General features: G+C 34.6%; 2 protein-coding genes across 6 annotated transcripts in view; both read left to right on the top strand.

Moving 5' to 3' along the window:
* LOC104790591 (COBRA-like protein 2) overlaps window positions 1-1,074 on the top strand; it is a 3,768-nt gene extending 2,694 nt beyond the window's left edge. For 3 of the 5 annotated variants that reach the window (XM_010504687.2, XM_019244590.1, XM_010504690.2), the window contains exon 6: window positions 548-1,074. In XM_010504687.2, the coding sequence (XP_010502989.1) occupies window positions 548-831 (284 nt within the window). In that variant the 3' untranslated portion in view covers window positions 832-1,074. Of the gene's footprint in view, window positions 114-194; window positions 464-547 lie in introns of all 5 variants that reach the window. The other 2 variants (XM_010504686.2, XM_019244589.1) reach the window with 2 other exon arrangements.
* On the top strand, window positions 15,342-15,995 carry LOC104783717 (ubiquitin-conjugating enzyme E2-17 kDa-like). The gene is made up of 3 exons (XM_010508837.1): window positions 15,342-15,420; window positions 15,500-15,627; window positions 15,735-15,995. Exons 1-3 carry the CDS (start codon window positions 15,342-15,344, stop codon window positions 15,993-15,995), a joined length of 468 nt encoding a protein of 155 aa, XP_010507139.1.

The following is a 25,213-nucleotide window of genomic DNA, read 5'->3' on the forward strand; positions in this document are numbered from 1 at the left end:
AAAACTCCGACTTGTTGTGTCTCACTCTCATCTTTCTACAATGAAACTATAGTACCATGCCCAACTTGTTCTTGTGGATGTCAAAATAGTTCTCAACCTGGTTCATGTGTCGAGTAAGTTCCTATCTCTAAATAACTCAATCTTGGTTTAGTTATTTTTGTTTTGTTAATTTTCTGATTAATTTCTTGTGACAGCCCGAAGATAGCTTTGGTAGTACCAGCTTCAGGGAAGAACAGCCTCGAACCACTTTTGCAATGTACGAAGCATATGTGTCCCATCCGAGTTCATTGGCATGTCAAAACTAACTACAAAGAGTATTGGCGAGTGAAAGTGGCAATCACAAACTTTAACTACAATATGAACTACTCGCAGTGGAACTTAGTCGTTCAGCATCCCAACTTTGATAATATCACTCAGCTTTTCAGCTTTAACTACAAACCTCTTACTCCTTACGCTGACATAAGTAAGTTCCTTAGCTTCTTCTTTACAGTTTCTCATTTCCAATATTTCTTTCTCTTATTCCCATCTTTTCGATCATATATTGCAGATGACACGGCCATGCTTTGGGGGATCAAGTTCTACAACGATTTGTTGAGCCAAGCTGGTCCCGTAGGCAATGTACAGTCTGAGCTTCTCTTCCGAAAGGACCCGTCAAAGTTCACATTCGAGAAAGGATGGGGGTTTCCGAGGCGCATTTACTTCAATGGTGATAACTGCGTCATGCCATCTCCAGACTCTTATCCATGGCTTCCGAACGCTACTCCAAACCTTGCAACCTCGCCATTCATTATACTTCTCATCACTTTCTTTTCTTTCTTGATTCTTATGTAAAGGGATCAGGTCCACAGAATCGCGCTTTTGACCTGATTCATACTTCTGAACTCGGACAGGATCCAGTTTCGGATACATATATACATACTGTCCTGGACATGTTTGGTGATGTTTACATTACAAGTGAGTTTATGTGAGTGTGTTATAAAGCCACCTCAATGATATGAGATAATTGTACGCTAAACATCATTCTTTGTATCTGATATATGATGTAGAACGGTATTGTAGATTCATTTTTCCTTATTTTGAAAAGAAAAAAAATCCTTATTTTGTTTACAAAACAGATAAATAACTTGTAAAATATAGTAGGATTTCTTCAATAAAATCTTATAAGTTTTAGCATTCAATCTTGCTTAAATGTTCATCGATCTATGTTTTAATTTAATATAGTTCTTTGGAATGATATAAGCAGTCATTTATAAGTTGAATAAAAAAGACACTGTACAAATATATGCGTCCACAACCCGGGTTAATAACTGGAAACCAATCATCATTGAGTTAAAAGATAAAGCTAAAAAACCTTTTCTGCGTCCAGAAAAGCTTGTTCCATAATGGTAAGTCTAGCTCCCCATCCAACAAGTGTTATGTCATTCCCTTCTCTTATAACCTCACCATAAACTCCTTTTTGTTAGTCTCAACTATGTGATAGTCAACTAAAAGAAACGGTGGAAGGAACTTGTTATACCTCAGCTTTCAAATCGATAAAACTTGAATTATAAGAAACACTTTTCTTATTGATTTAGAAACTTCTCAAAACTAAATCTCTCTCAAGCTCTTATGGAACAACTCTCCATAGACTTGTATTTATATGTAGAGATAAGACAACACCTTATTCTACTTGTATTAGGAAAACCTTACACAAATCCTTATTTGTGATTATCTCTTTAGACAACATTCTAGAAGAGATATCTTGTTTCCTAAGATACTTTGGAATTATCCAACATTCACCCCCTTAATTCCAACTTGAACTTGGGGAGACTTGATTTCTTGAACTCCGATTAACTCTCGCATTTCCTTGAACTTGATCCTTGCTAACGCTTTAGTAAGGATGTCCGCTTTCTGTTCCTTCCCAGGTACGTGCTCCACCACAACTTGCTCCTCTTCTACACATTCACGAATGAAATGGTATCTCAAGAGTATATGCTTACTCCTTCCGTGAAATACCGGATTCTTGGTGAGTGCAATGGCCGACTTATTGTCAATCCTTAGTAAGATCTTCTCATCTAGACTTAGGATTTCATTTAACAGCTCCTTAAGCCAAATGGCTTGCTTCGCCGCTTCCGTTTCCGCCATAAACTCCGCCTCACACGACGACAATGCGACTGAGGAGAGTTTTTGTGAAGTCCATGTTATTAGTGATGACCCAAAGTAGAACATATGTCCGCCTGTACTTTTCTCGTCATCAATATCGGCGTTGTGACTAGAGTCACTGTAACCTACAACTTTTCTTGACCCATCTCTCTTAAAGAATAGTCCAAAGTTGGTGGTTCCTTTCACATACCTCAGAACTTGTTTAAGTGCTTGCCCATGTGATTCTCTCGGACTTTGCATGTACCGACTTAGAACACTCACGGCAAACGTTAAATCGGGTCTTGTGTGAATGAGATACCTTAGACAACCTATGGTTCTTCGATATCGTGTGGCATCGATCTCAGGTTCCTCTTCAGCCTTTGAGATCTTGACGTTTGGATCCATTGGCACAAGGGCCAAATTGCAATCGTCCATCTTTGTATCTTCAAGTATTCCTCGAGCATAGCCTTCTTGTTTTATTTGAATTCCATCAGCCCCTTGAATTACTTCTATACCAAGATAGTAAGTTAACTTCCCAAGATCCGACATCTCAAATTTCTTTGACATATCTTTCTTGAATTGTTCAATGACATCTCGAGAAGTACATGTTACAAACAAATCGTCAACATAAATTGCCACAATTAAGAAACTCTCCTTGTTTCTCTTTAGGTATACCGATGGTTCCTTCCTACACTTCTTGAAGCCCATCCCTTTAAAAACACTATCGAGTTTTATGTTCCAAGCTCTTGGAGCTTGTCGTAGCCCATACAACGCTTTATGGAGCTTATATACTCGATTTTCTTCTCCTTTCTTAACAAAACCCTCCGGTTGAGTAACATAAACCAGCTCATTTAGTTCTCCGTTCAAGAAAGCAGTCTTGACGTCTAGATGGTGTATCTCCCAGCCGCTTGTTGCCGCAATAGCTATGAGTAGCCTTATAGTCTCAATTCTAGCTACGGGTGCAAAGACTTCATCAAAGTCTATACCCTTTTGTTGAACATAGCCCTTTGCCACAAGCCTCGCCTTAAACTTGTTTATCGAGCCGTCCGCAAGCTTCTTGACTTTGTAAACCCACTTCACTCCTATGGGTTTAACACCATCTGGTTTATCGACTAACTCCCACGTCTTGTTTCTTACGATTGAGTCTAACTCAGCCTCCATTGCCTTTACCCATTCCTTTAAGCTCATTGCCTCTGTTAAGCTTTCGGGTTCTCCATCTAGAGTAAATAAAAGTTTTTCAACTTCTAGGTCAGCAAGTAAGACGTAATCATTGAGATATCTTGGTCTGTTAATAACACGACCGAATCTCGTCACTATCGGTTGATTTTCAGCTCCCATATCTCCATCTACAGCTTCTACGTTTTCATCATGGTGAATAGGCTCGTGGTAAGGATCGTGATTATAATGTTCGTGATCATGATTATCATTGTCCACATGTTCGTGATCTTCATCATCGTATCCAGCACCATCTTCTATCTCACCTCTATACGTTAGCTTAAACCTTCCAGGTTCTCCTTGGTTTTCAGATTCCTTTGTCAAAGCTGACCAGTCCCACATCTTCTTCTCATCAAACACCACATCTCTACTCACAAGTACCTTCTTTGTGATTGGGTCGTAAAGCCGGTAAGCTTTCGAACCCGGTTCAGTCCCAAGATTAATCACCATTCTCGACCTATCATCTAGCTTCTTTAGATGTGGTTCGGTGATTTTTGCGTATGCGACGCAACCAAACACTCTTAAGTGTTCAAGGTTTGGTTTTCTTAACGTGAGACATTCATACGGGTCTGATTTTGTAATGCCTTTGTTGGGACTCGGTTGATCAAATACGTTGAATGATGTACGGCTTCACCCCACATATCATTCGGTATCTTCATGGCTTTAAGCAAACTTCTTGTCATCTCCATGAGAGTTCGATTTCTCCTTTCTACAACACCGTTTTGTTGTGGTGTGTAAGGTGCGGTTAGGTGTCTTGTAACACCGTTTTCTTCACAGAACGTGTTGAAGTCATTCGAGGTAAATTCTCCTCCTCTATCGGTTCGAAAGGTTTGAAGCTTCTTTCCGGTTCTGTTCTCTACCATCTCTTTAAACCTTTTGAAACGATCGAGTGCCTCGCTCTTTTCCCTTAACAACATAACCCACATATATCTTGAGAAATCATCAATTAGAACAAACACATATATGTTCTTTGCTGGTGTCGCTGGTGTAATTGGTCCACACAAGTCGCCGTGTACTAACTCCAAAGCTTGAGTTGCACGGTAGGTTGCTTTAACCGGGAATGGATTTCTGATTTGCTTTCCGGTTAAGCAGGCGCTACACACACTCTTCTCGTGTGATGTTTGTGGAATCCCAACAACCATCTCTTTCTTCACCATGTTGTTCATAACACCAATACTAACATGTCCCAGTCTCGCATGCCATATTTCTGTAGTGTTATCATCTTGTGACAGTAAACACTTAGGATATTCAATCTTCAATGGAGTCTTGTAGAGACGATTGGAAGATCTTTTAACTTGCAAGAGTAGTCTTCCAGCTGGATCCTTTAGTGTCAACGTATCACCTTTCATATTAACTTCACATCCATTCTCGGTTGCTTGACCAAGACTTATGATGTTGTGTTTTAATTCTGGTATGTAGTAAATCTCTTTGAGTGATCTTCTCTCACCCGTCTTAGCTACAAACGTTATGGAACCCTTTCCCATAATGTTGACGAACGAGCCATCGCCAAATTTTACTCTACCTGTGATAGACTCATCGATGCTTGTGAAGAATTCCTTGTTCCCGGACATATGGTTACTCGCTCCATTGTCTAGATACCAAACGCTTTTGTTATTGGTGTCATAGTTCTTTGGGAACACTTTATCTTCGTTCAAGAATACCACTTCATGAACATATAGTGCATCAGCTTCATGAGTCTCGTTTAGGTTTGTTTCTTGTTGTATTGGTTTATCTGGACACTTCGTTGCATAGTGCCCTGTTTTGTCGCATCGCCAACAAGTAATCTTAGAAAGATCCCTCTTCTTTTGATCTTTCTCTGAGACTTCTCCTCCTTGGCTCTGGTTTTGGTTATTAGATCTCCCTCGACCTCTACCTCTACCTCTTCCGCCCCTTCCTCTAGGGCCTCCTCGGGAGTTACCATAACCTCCACGGTTATTGGTGTTGGCGAACATTAGTTTTCCTTGGTCTTCACTTGCAGAATTCTTCTTTACTCGTTCTTCATAAGCTTTGATCCTCCCTACTATGTCTTCAAAGCCAGTAGTTTTTAAATCAAGCACTTGTTCAAGAGATGCTACTATGTGAATGAATTTCTCTGGAAGTGCTGACAAAAACATCTTCACAAGTTTTGTTTCATCAAGGGTTTCCCCTAGAGAGGTCGCTTGGGCTGCTAAACCTGACATCTTCCCTGCAAATTCATCCACCGTCTCTGAATTTCCCATTGTTAACCGATCAAGTTCAGCTTTTAGGGTTTGGAGTCTCGCTTCCTTCACCCGGTCTGCTCCATGGTGACGAGACTTGATTGCATCCCATATGCTTTTCGCTAAATTATGCTCTCCTATTTGTAAGATGAGTGCCTCGGGGATGGATTGGAATATCAGCGCCGTCGGGACGTCGTTTCTCTTTTGATCCTCGTCTCCTGGATCAATTGTCCCCCATAAATCACTTACACGGAGTAAGACGTTCATCCGCATCGCCCAAACTGTGTAGTTTGACGTTGTTAACATCGGACATTGTATCGTCGGAGCTCCAATGTCCTTTGTTCGTGGTGGAGGATTCTGCACATCCGTCATGGTTGATCACACAGATCTCGATCTCAAAGCTTCAACACAAGCTCTGATACCAATTCAAATCGATAAAACTTGAATTATAAGAAACACTTTTCTTATTGATTTAGAAACTTCTCAAAACTAAATCTCTCTCAAGCTCTTATGGAACAACTCTCCATAGACTTGTATTTATATGTAGAGATAAGACAACACCTTATTCTACTTGTATTAGGAAAACCTTACACAAATCCTTATTTGTGATTATCTCTTTAGATAACATTCTAGAAGAGATATCTTGTTTCCTAAGATACTTTGGAATTATCCAACAAGCTTATGATAAAGGTATCATAAAGTCATGCTTAGGGACTTCTTCTACTGCTTTACGATACAGCCACTGTAGGAAGATCAAAGTTTCAAGACTTTAAAGAAGTGTTAAAAAGCTTTGATGGTTGGTGTAAGTAAGGGAAGTACCTTTGGTTCGAAGAAGACAACGTGATTTAGATCACGGATGCAAGAAAACAACAGTCCCTTTGCTTCCAGCAGAATGTGAATAGTAATGTCCACCATGACCAACTGCGCCATATTGTGCTCTTATCGTAAGTCCTATCAAGATCCATATAAACCGTATGCTTGGTTAACAAGAGAATATTTACCTGATCAAATGCATGAATCATATAAATAGCAAACTGAACTTCAATAATAGCTCTATTTCCCTTGTCAAAATCGAACACCATTAGATGTTAAAATCCGTAAAATAATACATAAACAGAAGCCAAAATCCAATACAAATATGAATTCACCATTGCTGCAAGAACAGTGCCAAATCCAACAATTCTCTAAATTTTCTGATTCTTTTTTCATCTTCTTCCTTAGAATGTATATTAGATGACCAGTTATGAGCAGGAGTGTGAAAAACATCTCGTTACCTAGGAACCTAGAGATCAAATCACTTCTAGACAAATGAGCAAATAAACAAACTTTGCTAGTACAAAATTCTCACACATTTTGATATATCATGGTTTTTTTACGGGTTTTAACCATGATATAAGTGTACTTTTTGTGTCTTTAATTTGTTTTCTATGTTGTTTTTGAGTCTTTATAAGATGAGATACTTATTAGCACGGATGGAGCATAATATAGCTAAATAGGAGGATTTGGAGTATAATCAAGCATTGAGGCTGAGCTGTGAAGTTGGGAGACGAGTTCAGGAGTATGCATCGACCGATGCAACCACAACATCGATCGATGCAGTGCTCACAAGCCAAATCGGAAGTTTTCCCAAAAGTTTTAAAGATTTACGAAGCTGCCCAAAAGTTTCTCGTATTTGCATCATTAGTCCCTGAACGTATTTTAGGAATATAAATAAGTTTTCTAAGTCATTTTTTAGACATAATTTTTATATTCTGCAACCTTTTGAGAGAGAGAGACCCTGATTGGAGATACAAGCCAAGAACTCAGCCCTGTTGAGAGAACCTTCTAAACTCCTTTGTTTTTCTCTTTTTAATTCTTATATGATGTCTATTTTATTCATGGTTTTTGTTTCATTGATCATGTCTGAGTAGATCTCTTGTTAGGTTCAGAGTTTTCATAGGGTTATTATGGTTTATTAGATCTGTTGATTTATTCAGATTCTTATTCTTCTGTGATCTTCATTTTTGGTTGCTCTCTATATTAATTATTGATTGATCACCTAGAATTAATAACTTAGGAAAATAAATTGATATGAAAGTATAATTGATTTTCCTGATAAAACCTTTGATGAGCAAAGTTACTTTTTACAAAGAGATTTGGATTAGTAATTTTGTGAACAATCTAAACTTGTTTTTAAACCTTGTTATTAACTTGAATTTTGCAAAGAGATTTGGATTTTCGGGTTTTAAAACTTAGATAATATTTGCATTGAGAACTGATTTATTTTACAATTGAGTTTAGAGTTCTAGATCTGATTTTAATTGATTTAATCCTATTTAATTGATTGGTTTAATATCCCATAATTTTCTGAGAATTTTCCTAGACCTAGCGTCTTAATTCCCTGAGTTTACAACACTTTTTAATTCTGTTTTTGCTTTTCTTTTTAATTACAATTTTGGTTTAGCATAATTAAAAGATTAATAAGTTCATTGTGTAAGTATATAGTCTTTGTGGATCTGATCCCTAAATACTACAACGATCTCTTAATTTGAGAGAGTAGCTCTAGGGTCGCATATTTTGCACATGACGTCTATGATCACAAGCTGATCCAGGAATTCGCGAAGTCCTTCTTCATGGTCGATTCCACAATGGTCCCAAAATATTTTTCAAATTTTATCCATTTGGAAAACTCATGTAACCATTATCTTTATCCCCCTTGTTTGTCTTTTTCCATTTGGTTGTATGAACTTCCCTCTCTTGAGGCTTAAGTAATGAAAGTCTTTGTTTGCACACACAAAAAAAAGCTCTAGAGTAAATTTGAGCATATTACATTTATACATGATTGTTCCACAAAATTTGATATTTTTCACAAAATTTACCTGAGTAGTCATGCCATCAGAATCATCATCGGTATGATCTCCACATTTCTCAAATCGCTTCCAAAGCCTTTGAATTTGCAGGAAACGAAAAAAAAACCTTTTTTTAACAACTCCCTTCTGATCCAAAACTCAGAAGAAGAACAACAAAATAAAGCTCTTACTAAACCGTACATGTAGCTCACAACAAAATATCAAACATCTTCCCATTCTTAAGTAGAATTCACTAGTATAACCTTCAGATTCAAAGACAACTTAGAAGCTTTTTATAAAACTTTTAGGGACTTTATAATTAAGGAAATCATAAAAGATACCTAATTGCTCAAGCTAAAATCAAAATCTTCCATAACCCAATTCTAGACAAGTGAAACAAAGGAAGTTGTCTTCTTCGAGCTCTATAAAAGTGTCGAGAGAGAGACGAAGTCGAAGAATAAGAAGAAATCCTCAGCCAATCAGAAAGACACACGATAGGAGTTCTACAAAATATAGCATGCACGAACACATTAAGTTTCGATAAAGTTTACTAAACTATTTAATTCATCGTTAACAAGTTAAGTTAAAGACTGTAACTCCCCGACCACCACCTTTTAGTGGGTCCCATATCCAATCCCAGTCCATAGGTTCACTTTCTTTAATGGGCCTCACGTTCTCTCACTAGGCCCGTGAACCCATCTATATCCGACGGTTGGTGTGCTACGTCTGGGAGGTTCTCCCGTCCCTACAAATCACCACATGATCTTTCCTTGTGTTTTGTCTTCACTCGTACAGTTCCGGCAGTCACTTCCCGGAAGGTCACCATCCTAAAACTACTCCAGCATAAGTACGCTTAACTGTGGAGTTCTCTTAGGACACTTGACCGAAAAGATAAGTGCACTTTGGTGACATAGGTGGCCAAATCAATTATTTTAAACCTCTCCACAAGTCTCTGAAACCGGGGTGTCACAATTCACCCCCACTAACAGATCACAACATCCTCATTGCGCACCAAGATCGTCACCCCCTGTCGGTGTGAGCCCACTCAACTCCACACTCGTCTGGGTTCGGCTCTGATATCACTTGAACGCTCCGACCGCCACCTCTTAGTGGGTCCTATGTCCAATCTCAGTCCATGGGCCCACTTTCATTAATAGACCTCACGACCTCTTACTAGGCCCTTGAGCCATCTATATCCGACAGTCGGTTTGCTACGTCCGGGAGGTTTTAAAGATTTTTTATTGTCCCTACAAATCACCACATGATCTTTCCTTGTGTTGTGTCCTCACTCGCACAGTTCCGACAGTCACTTCCCGGAATGTCACCCATCCCAAGACTACTCCAGCATAAGCACACTTAACTGTGGAGTTCTCTCAGGACCCTTGACCCAAAAGATAAGTGCAATTTGGTGACATATGTGGCCAAATTAATTTTTTTAAACATCTTCCCAAGTCTCTGAAACCAGGGTGTCACAAAAACGTTAGCTTACTAAATGGTTATGGCAATGGGGTGGACAAATCTGTCAACCATTGACAAAGCCAAAAAAATATTTATGGGTGTCATAATATTTTTTTCAAAAATAAAAGATTATATTAAAAGAAATTATTACTTGGAAAGGATTTTTTGCGATGACATTTGTGGGATGTGGGACTTTCGAAATCCCTTTGTTGATTTGCCACATTTTTATATCTAAAAACATAAATTTACACATGATGTTTGGGTTTATTAGCTTCCAGTTTTTTTAGAGTATAGTTTATGTTATGAAGTATGTGTTTTATAAAAAAAGCTCTGAAATATTACATATTTAAAAATGGTAAAAATGGCAAAACTGAAAATTATTTAGACAAACGGCAAAAACAAAAGATTTGGCTCAATAAATGGTATTTTGTGTAAGAATCCCTTACAAAAATGTTATTACAAAAACTTATTTGAAAGATGAATTCTAGGCTCACTCATACTTTGGAAATATTCTAAAGATGACGATGAAAGAGGAAAAATTCAAGATTTTGAGAAATTACGCTTTTTCAGTTTAGGGTGTTAGGGATTTTTATATTTATTTTAAATCAACTTATAATTATGTTTACAAAATATACAATTGATTAAATTTTTGTTAAAGGCTAAGCCTAACAGTTTGTCAAAAAAGCCCACTGATCATATATTAACTAGATAAGGACCTGTGCGATGTGCGGTTAAAGTTTTGTAAATAAAATAAAATTTAATAAAAATATATTAAAATTTATTGTACATTATTTATAAAATTTGTTTTGCTATAATACACTAATGTATATCTATACTAGATAAGGACCCGCCCGATATGCGGGTTTAAAATTTTGTAAAATAATTTTTATTGTACATTATTTATAAATCTTTTTTTTCTATAATACACTGATTTATATCTATAAACAATTTTTTTTATGTATGTTAACATTAAAAGTATATTTTTTACACCTACATATATTGTATATTACAAATATATTATTTGCCACTACCTAGAAAATGTCTGTATGAACAAATTAAGCCAACTATTATATATCTCTTTACTTTCACTTTTGCATATTTTATTTAATCACTAAAATTGTTGGCTCAAAAAACATTTTGAATAAAAAATAATTTACATTACAATGGTGTATGACTAACCATAGAGAGAACCTCGGTTCTGCCCTCCTCCCTTATAGAGAGAATCTTGTGTCCAACCTCCTCCACCATGCAGTGAACTTTCGCTCCGCCTTCCTCCCTTGGGGAGATAATCTTGCGTCCAACCTCTCCCACCTTCCTCCTATGGAGAGATAATCTTGCGTCTAACCTCCTCCACCATAGAAAGAATCTCGGCTCTGTCCTCCTCCTGTGTGGAGAGAACATGTTCACGTCTTTTAGCTATCTCAAAGTGGCTTGCTCCAGAGACCAATGAAACTAAAGACCATTTACCAATGTCATAAAATTTTTTGATAGTAACTAATGTTAAATTATCCAATGTATTTATTGAAGTTTCTTTGACACACCATGATGCAACCTCTATCTTCAAGCTCCTATGGATCTATAAACAACGATTTATGTTTTTCCAATCTATCTATGTTTATTGTAGGCTTGTGTTTGATTACCCTATTTTATCCAACCATTAGGTTGATGACCTTCTCCTCTTTATCTCCTTTTGAGATTGAACGAATGGTAACAATTATGTTTGCAAAAAAAAAGGGTCTAGGACAAAATAATCAAGGTTGGGAAATTAGAAGAAAAGTAATTTGGCATGATTAATGAAATAATAGAAAATTATAAGCACGGTAATATATGAATCTAAAATATTTGAGAATTTCTTACTAATGCCCCTTCTTTGATACCCCTTTTTAAAAATGCCTCTTCTGGTGGCCATTTTTAACTCTACCCCTCCTTTATTTCTTAAAGAAAATTTTATCCTTCTTTCATAATTATACCGACAATCTTATTCGACCTTCTCTGTCGCCGATTTCTCCATCGTCGACCATCTTCGTCTTCGACTCTTCTTCTCCGTCGTCGTCTCTTCTTCTCCGTCGTCGTCTATCCTTCTCCGTCGTCATCTATCCTTCTCCGGTCGCATCTCTCCTTCTCCGGTCGCATCTCTCATTTGCCGTTGTCACTGCTTCTCCCATCGTCTTAGTCCTCTCTTTTACTTCGTCGTCTCTTCTTCTCCCTTCGTGTAAGCTTGTTTTCTGAATTTTAATTTTGATTTCATTTTCAATTTTGTGTTAGCTATTAGTTTGTTGTTTCGATTTCAAATTTGATGTCAGAATTTTTTAGGTCTTAAGCACTTGTTCTTTAGATCTGTTCGTGATTATAAAGTCCTTTATTAGATCTGTTCGTGATTATAAAGTCCTTTATTAGATCTTTGGACATCTATTGTTGTTTTTTGATATAGTTGTTGGGATATCTCTTCTTTTAATGTAGTTTTGTAATTCGTGATATTGGTTTGTTTTCTCACGACTTGTTTTGGTGTACAAATGATTGAATTGTATCCATTATGTGGATTGTGGAAGTTGAACAAGAACATTCATTGGGAATTTGAGATAGATAATGAAAGGGGAGCTTCTTTAATTAACATTGATGAAAATACTAGATTTAATGAGTTGGTAAAGATCCTATTAGAAGATTTTGACATTGATATTCAGACACAATGTTTAAAGCTTAGTTATACATTGCCTGCTATGTCTGCTACCATAGGTAGTATTCCTATCTTTATTAGAAACTGGAATGAGTCCCATGCGTTGCGTGGGTATAATAATATAGAAAATATACTTCAGAGCTTAATATATTGAGATTTGTTTAGATTTTTTTCTCAAATTGATTATTTTGTATTTCATATCAGTTAGAGTAAAAATTATCTTATAACTTCTTAACAAAGTACTTATAGAAAAATATTAGATATGTGCAATACCAAAATGTAGGAAATAATACATTTAACAAATTGGACTACAAAAGATTTGAATGTATAATTAAGTTATGTAAAGTACAGTTTTTTGTTTTAGAATATCAAATTTTTCTTTTGTTTATTGGCAATAGTTAAGTAAGAATTTTTTACCAAAAAAACTATAAAGGAATCTTAATGATAAATGTTGAGATATATATAGTAAGTAAAACTTAATATTTGTTAAACAAAAAAAAAACAATGTCTCTATTATATTTGTGTTCCTATGATGGAGAGGACCACTGTTGATAACATGATTATATTTATTAAAGAATTTTGTATTAATTTGGTTGTAGTGACTCATTAGGATGATGAAAATACTGAAAATGTTGTTATTTATTATGCAAGTTGGAAAGAGTAGCAAAGTTTTTTTTATAGGTTAGTTCTAAAAAACAGAAAAACTATTATTTATAACAAATATATTTTGTGGAGTATTAATGTTTTTTAAAAACTTCATACGTTACAATAGTAACTTCTCATTCCTTAATTTCTTTAAGATTAATTGCTTTCATACATTTAAGATTTTGAATTTTTAGAATTAAATGTATTTATTATGGTTATTAATCCAAAAACTTGCTCTTATAAACTTCCATGTAGCATCTCTTTTTTTAACATGTGTCTTCTAAAAAGTAAATGTATTGTTATTTTTTTGTAAACTGAATTTATTTATATAATCACACTTCAAAAAAAAAATCAAATTGCATAAGTTAAAAAAAAACTTTAAGATACAAAAGTTTTGGTTATTTCTTCACTATTTAAAGTTAAAAATAAATATCAAATTAGATAACGCTAACATAATTTAAAGATATTAAGATAATAATAATTTTTCTTAGAAACAAATTTTTCTAGATTTTCTTTGTTTTTTTCTTCATCATTTCAAGTGAAAAAAACATATTATGGTAAATATTAAACCAATAATTTATTTTGCTGATTCGAATTCTCGCGGAATTGAACAGATAAGGAGGAAGGGTGGGGAAGAGAGAACGACACAAGAATCGATCCCAAGCCACAAGAAAGCTTCCTAACGCCTCATACAACATTCTAACAAGCCTAACAATACATAAACAAACAGATCAGAGAATCTCCAGCTTAGATAAGCCATGGTCATGCACTTACCTTTGCTAAGAAGTTTTTGAACCTTAAACAATCAAGAACACGCTCCTAGGAAGCTCCTACAACGATCCCAGCTATAGATCTCTACAGGAAACGCCTCCAAACACCAGAAATCACCAAGAACGCTCAAGAACACTCAAGAACACTTTTTATCCCTTCTTTTCTCTCAAAAACGGCTGAACTTGTCGAATGAGACAAAAACACGACCCAAAACGCAGCGTTTAACTTAAACTTATCCGCAGAAAACAACCTTGCATCGACCGATGCACATAGTGCATCGACCGATGCAATCCCTAAACCGGGATTTCGGTTCGCGGATGTTACAGTGTTAGTACTTCTATTCGCCCACCTTCTACTCGTATACCTAGTGGCAGGCAAAAGAAAAAGAGAATAGCTAGTTCATTGGAGCATGTAAAGGCTAAGACAAATTCAAAACAATACAAATGCAGTAGGTGTGGTCAGTGTGGACACAACAAATCTAGTTGTGTAGCTGCTATCTAACTCTCTCTCTCTTTTAATTTAACTTGAATTTGTTCTTTTTAATAAAATATTTTAGTCTGTGGTGTTGTAAACTCCATTTTCTTTGATTTTTTTTAGATTTTATTGATTTAAAACATTATAAACAACTTGTAAAACCTTTACAAAAGCAAGTCGTACTGTTTTAAATCATTATAAACAACTTGTAAAACCTTTTAAAACCTGTTAAAACCATATATACAGTCTTGTAAATCATATATACTCTTGTAAATCCGTTTAAAAATATTTCAAAAACTGTAAATTTCTTTAAAAAATTATATATACTTTTGTAAAACCGTTTAAAAACGTTGTAAAACCTTTTAAAAACCTTAATTGATTGGCACTCAATCGATTACTTCTGTTTGGCTTTTCGGATTTAGTTTTTTTGGCCCACCCTCCGAAAGGATACCAAACAGTCAAGTGAAAACGTAATTGATTGGCACAGTTACCACTTTTGGATTACGAACATCAAAGAAGATAAATCAAGATACTACAAAGGATTTTTGCCGTTACCCAAAGCCCAGAGAGTCTCTCTTTTGATTTCGAATCGCTTAATTTTTTTTGTGGAAGACGATTGAAGGGGTATTACGCGAAGAGTCGCTTTCGAAACAGCGAAGGGGTAAGAATTGAAGGGGTAAGATTTATGCTTTGACGGAGATAAACAGTCAAGAGGCTCTTAAAACCGTAATTGTTTGAAGGGCTAATACGCGAAGTGTCGCTTTCGTTTACGAAAAGTACCACTTCAGTTATTATTACGCGTTGAAGGGGTACTTTTTGTAAACCAAAGCGACGCTTCGCGTATTATAAATACTTTTTGCTCTTGACTTACACATCAAACCTTTGTCTCACGAAAGCGTAAAAATCATCTCTCAGACTCCTCAATTCCTATTACCTTTTTCCTTCAATCCGTCAGAAATGTCACAATTTTCTTCAACCCATCTAAGGCATGCCTTGAAATCTTTGAACAAGGATCATTCGACAAACGTCACAGCAGGTAAACGCTTACATCTTCAGATTAGTTTTGTTTTACTGTTAAGGATAAAAGAGATTGAGTGTCTTTGCCTTTTTGTTAGTAATTATTGATGACAGCATTTTCAAGTTGGAGGCTACTTTAATCGGACAGGTGAACACCCCATATGAAGGGGGAGTGTTTAAAATGAGTATTCACTTTCCGTGTGATTACCCAAATATTCCCCCAAAGGTATTTGTTTTGATTATACTCCCTTTTATTTAGCAAGCATGTGTATTAGGACTCCTCTTTTTGCAGCCACTCAATAGTTTTTTAAATATAATTTCTTAATAATGCAGGTTTGTTTCAAAACAAAAATTTTCCACCCAAACATATCAGAAAGAGGTGCTATATACCTAAGAGTGTTGAAGTCCACATATTGGCATTCCATGCCGATTATTTGGCTTTTCAAGGCAATAGTGGAGAAATTGATTGAACCAGAGCTTGATGATGAGGACCAGGTCGATAAAAATCTTGCCAACCTCTACAAAACCGATAGGGCAGGGTTTGAAGAGATGGCAAGAGAGATGACAAACCAATACGCTAGGAGAGCAAACTAAAATATGATCGTAAATAGTTCAAATCTATTTTTCAAATCTTGAATAATTCAACTTGTATTTGTTCTATTTAATAAAATATTTCAGTATGTTATGTTGTAAACTCCATTTTCAAACAATTTTTTTTCCAGATTTACTGTTTTAAAACATTATAAACAACTTGTAAAGCCTTTAAAAAAAGCAAGTCGTACTGTTTTATATCATTATAAACAACTTGTAAAACCTTTTAAAGCTTTCTAAAAACCATATATACTCTTTTAAAACATTATAAACAACTTATAAAGCCATTTAAAAAAGCAATTTTACTATTTTAAAACATTATATACAACTTGTAAAGCCTTTTTAAAGAGCTAGTTGTACTGTTTTATATCATTATAAACTTGTAAAACCTTTTAAAACTTTATAAAAACCATATATACTCTTGTAAATCATATATACTCTTGTAAAACCAAACGGTTTATAGGATTAACACCATTTAAAAGGTTTTACAAGCGAACAGAAGTAACTTAACATTAAAAAAGACAAATTTTTAAAATCTACTTGCAAACTAAACATTGAAATATTTTGCCATTTATTATTCTTCTTGATGCGTTATATACCATCAAGATGCAAACTTCCATAACCTAGATTTTTGCTAACTCTGCAAATTATGGATTTTTCTTGAAGTATTTGTCCCTATACTCCTGCACAAGAAAAGAAAAATTTAAGTTAATATTAAATAACAGTAAAATGTGCATTAAATCTAACAAAAGTCGAGGTTCACTAACCTTTAATGTTGAAAGCATTTGGGTACCGAGGTATCTCAGTTGTGGAGTAACATCTTTAGGAATTTTGTCAGGATGAAGAATTAACATTGCCTTCCTTGCTACTTTACTTACATCTTCTTTAGTTTCCAAATCCATGAGAACAACTTTTTTCCACTTATTCCCTGGCCAAAGATACTACAATGTATAACATCCAAATTTTGTTAGTATTAATGCCTATGATAACAAGTATATGATTTTTCAAACTTACTTCATCCATTGACGAAAGCATATATTTGATGTCCCCGAGTATAGTCCAACGACTTATAACTGCCTCGATTTGTTTCATTTATTCGTCACTTATAGTGTTCTCCTGCGTAGAAGGTGTTTGCACTAATACAAACATAAGAAAAAAATATTATATGTCATTTTCGAAAAAGCAAATCATCTATAATAAAGAATTCAACAACTTACAAATGCTCATTTATTGGCTGGTGTGTTCTTGTTGAGTGGGAGCTTCTTGTTGGCTTGGGTCTTCTTGTTGAGTGGGAGCTTCTTGTTGGCCTGGGTCTTCTTGTTGAGTGGGAACTTCTTGTTGGCTTGGGTCTTCTAGTTGAGTGGGAGCTTCTTCTTGGCTTGGGTCTATATCAGTATTTGAAATATTAATACACTCTTCGTCATCCGATATAACAATGTACGCTTCTTGTTGACTTGAGTCTACATCATCAGCACTATTAGGCTTTTCTTCCTGCATAAATAATTATATTTTCATTAACCATATGTAAATTATTTTCAAATATGTTTTTACAAGGTTTTTAAAATCAGTCGATCATATTCAAGTAACACATACCTTATCATTATTCATATCCTCCTCTTGTGGATCATTTTCATTAGTATCCTGGGTATTTTCATTAGTATCCCCTCTCAAGTCAGTTTGTTTCTCATGTTGATAATCTTGATTCTCTTCTTTAGGTACCATGAAATGTTGTAAATTTTGTTTAATACTATTTAAAACACTAGCAAAACCTTTAAAAACAATTACATGATTTTGTTAAAAACTCGTTTAAACACTTTTAAAATGATTTTAAAAGGAATTAAGTTTTTTTTTTCAAACCATTTAAAACCATTGAAAACCCTTTTAAAACCATTGTTAACACTTGTAAAACGATTTTATATGATTTTGTTAAAAACTCTTTAAAACACTTTTAAAATGATTTTAAAAGGAATTAAGTTTTTTTTTTACTTACAAATTCACTTGGAGAAGCTCTTACGTCCTCTTCTTCAAAATCGGTGGCAGAGGCTCGTACTTCCTCTTCTTGAAAAGCAGTTGCAGAGGCTGGTACTTCCTCTTCTTGAAAGGCAGTTGCAGAGGCTGGTACGTCCTCTTCTTCAAATGCCCTTGATTCCAACTGTGGTGTTGCAGCAGCAGTAGTGATCTCCACATGATTCTCCAGTCTCACTATTCTTTTGTGAATAAGTTGACATGTTTTTAAAATCATGTCAATTTTTCCACAACAAGATATTCTTTTTTTTTTGTTAGTTTGATTCCAGGATGACCCACCAGCTTCTCTCACACGCTTGTTTTGATTTTGTTCTCCTTTTTCAACTTGAATCCATCCTTGAATCCATTCCTCCTTAGTCATCCTATAGCCTTGGATTACAAGTTTAACAACTTCATCAAAATCCTTGTCTTCATCATTCGGTGGCATAACCAAATGGCTATATTCATCGGGATCACAAACAATTGTTTTCACTTCAACCTGCAAAGATAAATCGATTCATATTATATATCAAAAGTCTTATACAGATATTGTAAAACCTTTTAAAACTCTTTTATAATTCTCAAAATTCCTTGTAAATCCGTTGTAAAGTCTTGTAAACCAGTTTAAACACATTGTAAATCAAAATTACATTAATAACACTATTTTAAAGGTTTTACAATGTGTTTTAAAACTATTGGAAAACAAAAAATATATTTCTAGAGAAGTATTAGTACCTTGCCAGCCTCAAGAACAAATTTTATTTCATTGAGTTGTGGGGATTTTGTCATTTGTCATTGCAAGATCAGCGGAAGATGTTGATTTTGGCTTGAAATGCTTTCCCTAACACCAAATTGTTCCTCTAACTGGCGAACTAAAGATAACGCCCAGATTTGGATTGCAAATGGAAAGCCAGTCATACAATATTGTATCTTTGCCAACGATCCCAGAGTCATTTGTTTCAGGCCTATCACTAATGATTCGTAAGCAATTTCACCCCAAGGATACTTGCAGAAATTCTCAAAACTATTGGCTCTCTCCAAATTCTTTAAGGGAATTCGAACTACTGGATTTTGTGCTATCAATATTCCCTCTACTAGTAACAAAGCACCTAATCGAATTCTTTCATCAGGTTTCATGTCTTTTCCTTTAAATTCCAAAGTACGACGAAGATCTTTGCAGGACATTTTATTATTCATCCACAAATCTTTTTTCAATGTAACAATACCTACCGTAAGGCCTGTTGTAATGACGAATTTCCTTTGTGAAAATCGCATAGGTTGATCATCAAATGCAAACTAGAGCTCGTTTTTCACAGACAAAATCCTCCTCTGTAGTAAGTGGTGGACCAGTTGACTCGAGAAGTTGATTTCTTTCCGATTAACAAATTCTATAATTGGACCCAAGAAAAACTCCTCTAACTTCTTGAACTCATTTTTTGTTAATGCTTTCTTTACAGTTGCCAAAACAGCTTTCTCAGAAGAATATTTAGTTACTCTCTCTAATGTATCTCCCTCTGTGCCTGGCGTGATTAATCCTTTTGGGAAGAACAGTTTCTTTGCAGAATCTTCAAAAATACTCATATCGCAAAATCTGTCAATATTGTTTATAGAGAAGAACATATTCATGCCATGCACCCAAGATCATTTTTAAAACCCTTTCACATTCTTTTAAAATCCTTTTATAAATCCTATTTTAAAACCAATATAAAACTTTTTAAAGACATTGATAAATTTTCAACCTTCGAATTCTGAATTCACCAAAATATCGTAAAAATTCAAATTGGAATAGAAATTGAAGTCAAAATTAAGTTCCCAACCAAACTTACAGATGGGAGAAGAAGAGACGACGAATTTGAAGAGAGGACTGAGAGGAAAAACGAGGGAGAAGAAGAGTCTGTAATTCGACAAAGAAAATGGCAATTTGAAGTCCTCGAGTACCCAATCAGCCAACTCCTAGTTTGAATCCGACGACTTTGTGTCTGCAATCTGACGAAATCAAGAACCCAATTTAAGAAAATACAGTTTTGAGTGAATTTCGCGATTTCAAACCTCCCAGACGAAAAATTGTACTTTTTGGAAGACGAACATGTGACTTTTTAGGAAATATGATACAAGGGGTTATATTTTTACAATTGGGCCTAGGCCTAGGGCTTTCACCCTTATAATAAAAAAATATTATAAAACCTTTTAAAATATAAATTACGTTTTATAGTATTAACACCATTTAAAAAGTTTTACACACGTTTTAAAACAGATTTTAAAAGGTTTAAAAGTCTTTAGTTTTGGTAGTTTTAATTTTTATAGGATTTACAAGTGGTTTTTAAAAGGTTTTTAAAAGGATTCGAAAAGTATAAACAACGTTTTTATTTAATAATCTGAAGGGAGTAAATTAACATTTTTCTAGAATAGTGTCACAGTAAAAACACAAAAATCTTAAATCTACTTGTAAACTATACATTGAAATATCTTTGCCATTCATTATTGTTCTTGATGCAATAAGCTAAAGCTTCATTCCTCCAATCACGTTTATATACCAGCAAGATGCAAACTTCCATATCCTAGGTATTTGCTAATTCTGTAAAGATAATATAATTAATGTTAGAACCTATTAAAATACATTGCAATACCAACCATTTAACTATTTTTAAACTCTTGTAAACCCATTTAAAACCAGTTTAAATAACCATGTAAAAACCTACACTGACCTGCAAAGATGTCAACCGCCATTTTCTGCCGTAAATCACCAATTGACTCATTTGTAAGATTGTCATATGTCGGAATGCTCATAGCTAAACACTCCATTGTCTTTAGCATGAAGACACCACTATCTTCAATCTTAGCAACCTATCAAGAAAAAACAAAGTAAAGAGTCCACAATATTTACAGAGAACATATCACAAAACTAGAAAACAAGCTCAACAGTATTTACCTGAGGTATGCAATTCATGATATTGATTATGAATGGAGATTTCTCTGTATCATTTTTCATCCCAAATTTCTTCTGGGCAATATACGGCATTGCAACAGCATATGCACCCACCTGTTTGTCTTTAATTTTGTTACTGTAGAAAGACTTGGCTAAATCATAGATAGTCAACACCCTCTTCTACAAATTGATCATCAATGGCATCCAAAGCTTTTCCTTAACCATCATTGGTGCCAATATTTTGTTTGTAGGTGCTTCCTTGAAGAGTTGACTGAATCTTTCTTCAGGGAACTCATATTCATCTTTGTCGTCAATGAATATGGATTAATTTTCATCAATCCCTCTCAAAAAAGATACTCCTGCCACCGTCCATTCTTTGCTTTTATAGAACTCCGGATGACTTTCTACTCTTTTTCTTAATATCTTCACAACTGTATCAACATGCTAAACAACAATAAAAACCGGGTTAGAACTTAATTTGAAATTTAAAAGAGTTTACAAATTTAAAAAACCCTTGTTGTTAACGACTTGAAAAACCAGTTTAAACACATTGTAAAACTTTGAAAACGCTTAAAAAACATATTTTAAATCCTTTTAAAACACTTTTAAACCTCTTGTAAAACTTTTTAAAACTCTTGTAAAACCTTTAAAACCTTATGATTTGTAATCATACCATTGTTGTTAACGACTTCCCTGGAGTGTCTAGTGTTGTGAACCACCTAGCATCAACTTTGTTACCCAGAATTGTTAGTTGCCTACATCCAAAAATAAACAGAATAACCATGAATACTTACAAAACCATGAATACTTACAAAACCATGAATACATCTTTTAAAACGTCTATAAAAGAGTAATTGAACCTTTACTTTTGTTGCTAGAAACTAAAATCCTTGAATTCTTCCATTCAGTAAATATTTCTAACCGGGTATTATCAACTTTGGAAAAAGGATAAAAAAATTGGGTGCTTCTTCTTCTCAGCCGTGTAAGGCGGTTGAGTGTGAATAAAAGGAACTGTATTTCGTTCACTTTTTCTTTGCACACCACCAACATCATCAGATTTTCTCTTCTTTTTCTGTGGCGGTACAAAACACAAAAATATCTCACTTTATATCGATACACTGGAAAACAATTTAAATAACTCATAGAAATTATTAAGTTAGATACATACCCTTCTCTAGCTTGAACATCAGCATCAGGATTGTCACTTGGTTTACGCTTATTTTTCTGCAGTTCAAAAAGTTTTTGAAGAAAACAATGTTTACATGATTTAAACCTAATGAGATACAAGATGAAATCTTTTAAAATACTCATAACAACTATATAAAAAATTAATGATTTACCTGTTCTCTCTCTCTCAAAACTTTCTTCTTATTGCTTGCTCCCTTCTCTTTACCCATGCTTTTGTCTTTTCCACTATCCTGATCTTCTTGAGAAAGAAGATCAAATTTTGGTGTAGAAGGGCGTGGAGAAGGAGATTTATCCTTCGAAGATGATAACAATTGTGGTTTGGTTTACAACAGGCTTTTAAAAGGGTATTTGGAAACTTATAAAAATACTAAATCAATGTACCTTTGGTGTTTCTTCAAAGTAATTACCATCATCACCACCAGTTTTTTGGGTGTTTTCATCGTCTCCAGCGTAGCTCCCATCTTGTGTGTTTGACGGACGGACAGAATCTACAGACGGGCTTTCTTCGACATCTTCTCTAGCAATATCTCCATCAACATTTTGTTTGCCAGCCTGCAACAAAACAAAAGACCATAGAACAACATCATTTAAAAAAGTTTTACAATCTGTTTTAAAAGGATTTTAAAAGGTTTTGGTCACATTTGAAACCAGTTTTTAAAAACATTGTAAAACTTTTAAAACACCTTGTAAAACCTTTTAAAAACCCTTTTAAAACAGATTGTAAAACCATTGAAAACCTTTTAAAACCCTTTTAAAGTCTTAACAAAGACTAATTAAAGCTTTTATACAGCCATTTACAAAATAGATATTGACCTCTTCATTTCTAACCTCTTCATTTCTATTCTGTCCATCTTCATCTTTGTGAGACTGCAAAGCGAAAAAAAAAAAAAAAAGGAGCTCAGTTAAAGAGTTTAGTGTCCAATGTATGGGAAAAGGTGTGATCTTGGAATTTTAATCCTTTATCCTTATCTTTCTCTGTTGTGGTTTTGACAGGTTCTTCAATGGCTTCTAGTCTTTTATTGAAGTCTTCTAACATGAAGAGGATTATGTCAAGTTTGTCAGAATTTGACAATTTTTTCTCCATTTTCTCATGTTTCTCAGAGACTGGCAATTTTTCCCCCATTTTGTCACCCAACTCTCCCATGGCATTGTAAATATCAACTAATCTACAAGACAATTCTTCTTTCTTTAATCTATAGTCTTTCATAACCAAGCCAATTACTTCTTCAAAATCATTGTCATCTTCATCAACCAAAATGCTTATATTCTTGTGGATCTCCAATTGTTGTTTTGACTTCAACCTACAAAAATAATCAAAATCCATCAAAACAAAACTCATCAAATAAGATAACCAATGAATAACAAAACTACACTTTTAATAGAATTCAAAACTTACACAAGTTGTTGTCTTAATAACATCAACAATTTCGTTAAACCATGGAGCTCGACTTGAGTGCCAGTTGAGAAACAGCGGATACAATGTTTTAGAAAAATCACTCCTTTTCCCAAAGGTAGAACCAAAAATTGGTACAGCAGTCAAAGCCCATATTGTTAATGCCAAGGGAAATCCCTTGACACTATACTGACCTTTTCCCCAAGAAGCAATACCCAATTTCTGAATGCATGAAGCAAGGATGTTATATGCTTCCTACATCTCGAAATCTGATGCATGCTTAAGCCGAGACAGTGGTATCTTCTCTAAAGAATAAGGTGTCATCAAAATACCTTCTGTTAACACCACTGCAGCGAGGCATTCCTTTTCTTGATCACCCAAAGTTTCTTCATCCTTGTCTTGTTTTTAAAAAAGTCGATTTTGAAGCTGAGATAAAGTGTAGTCTCCTCTCACCGCCCAATAATATGGTTCACTAACTGGATCTTTTCCGTTATTCCTTGGTTCTCTAGGTTTGCATTGAATCCATGTGTTTAAGAAAACAATGATGTTAGTTTGTTCAAACTTGCCTAATATACGAGGTTATTGATAAAAAAAACTGTTTTAAACCCTTTTAAAAGGTTTTAAAACTCTTTTAAAAACCTTTTTAAACCTTCAAAACCCTTTTAAAACCCTTTTTAAAACCATTGTAAACCCTTTTTAAAAGGGTTTTAAAACATTTAAACCGGGTATAAAAGCCTTTAAAAACGTTTAAAAGGGTTTTAAAAGGGGTTTTAAAAGGTTTACACCGCTTGTCAAAGTATAACCTACAAACCTCTTAAAACCCCTTTTAAAACCATTCAAAACCTTTTTAAATGGTTTTAAAACCCTTTTAAAACTTTTAAAACTCTTTTAAACTCTTTTAAAAGAGTTTTAAAAGGGTTTGTAAAGGGTTTTAAAGCATTTTTAAAACCATTCAAAACACTTTATAATACCTGTTGTGAGAAAGAACTCTCTCATGCTGAACCGAAGAGGTTGCATGTCAACGGTAAACCATAAGTTACTTCATGTAGTCTTCAGCCTTCTCTGCATCAAGTAGTGGAATATTTTCCCAGAAAATTTGATGTCTCTGGCAGAAAGCTTGATGAAAGGCCCAAAGAAGGAATCTTGAAGCTTTTTGAAAGATTCTTTTCCTAATACACCTTTAACCTTGTCAACTAGGTATAAGTCCGAATGTTGACATATGGTTGCTCCACCAATAGGTTCAAAACCCATATCATATATGCTTTTTGGTAGTACAAGGGCTTCAAGATCACTGGATGCCATTTGTTTAAAGAAACACACTTAATTAAAGTTTTCAACGGATTTACAAGAGATTTAAAAGGGTTTTTTAAAGTTCAAAAACACACTTTATCGATCTGAATTCGTCTTATCAACACACTTTATCAACATAATTCAACTACGATTGATCTGAAAATTGATTTCAAATGATTTAACAGGGGCTTTTAAAAAGTGTTTTACAAGAGATAACAAAAATCCAAATTTACAAGACTTTACTAATTCCAAATCCATATCAAACACACTTATCGATCTGAATGCGTCAGATAGATCTGAATCTGGATTTCGAAAATTGTTTAACAAGGGGCTTTTAAAAAGTGTTTTACAAGAGGTAACAAAAAACGAAATTTGCAAGAGTTTACATATTCCAAATCCATATCAAAGAAATTTATCGAT

The sequence above is a fragment of the Camelina sativa genome, chromosome 4, assembly GCF_000633955.1.
Source record: "Camelina sativa cultivar DH55 chromosome 4, Cs, whole genome shotgun sequence".
In the NCBI taxonomy this organism is placed as follows: domain Eukaryota; kingdom Viridiplantae; phylum Streptophyta; class Magnoliopsida; order Brassicales; family Brassicaceae; genus Camelina; species Camelina sativa.

Coding starts and splice junctions, on each gene's coding strand:
- LOC104783717 (XM_010508837.1), top strand. CDS start 15,342: ATGTCACAATTTTCTTCAACCCATCTAAGGCATGCCTTGAAATCTTTG. Junction 15,421..15,499: donor TTCGACAAACGTCACAGCAG/GTAAACGCTTAC, acceptor CCTTTTTGTTAG/TAATTATTGATGACAGCATT. Junction 15,628..15,734: donor ACCCAAATATTCCCCCAAAG/GTATTTGTTTTG, acceptor TTAATAATGCAG/GTTTGTTTCAAAACAAAAAT.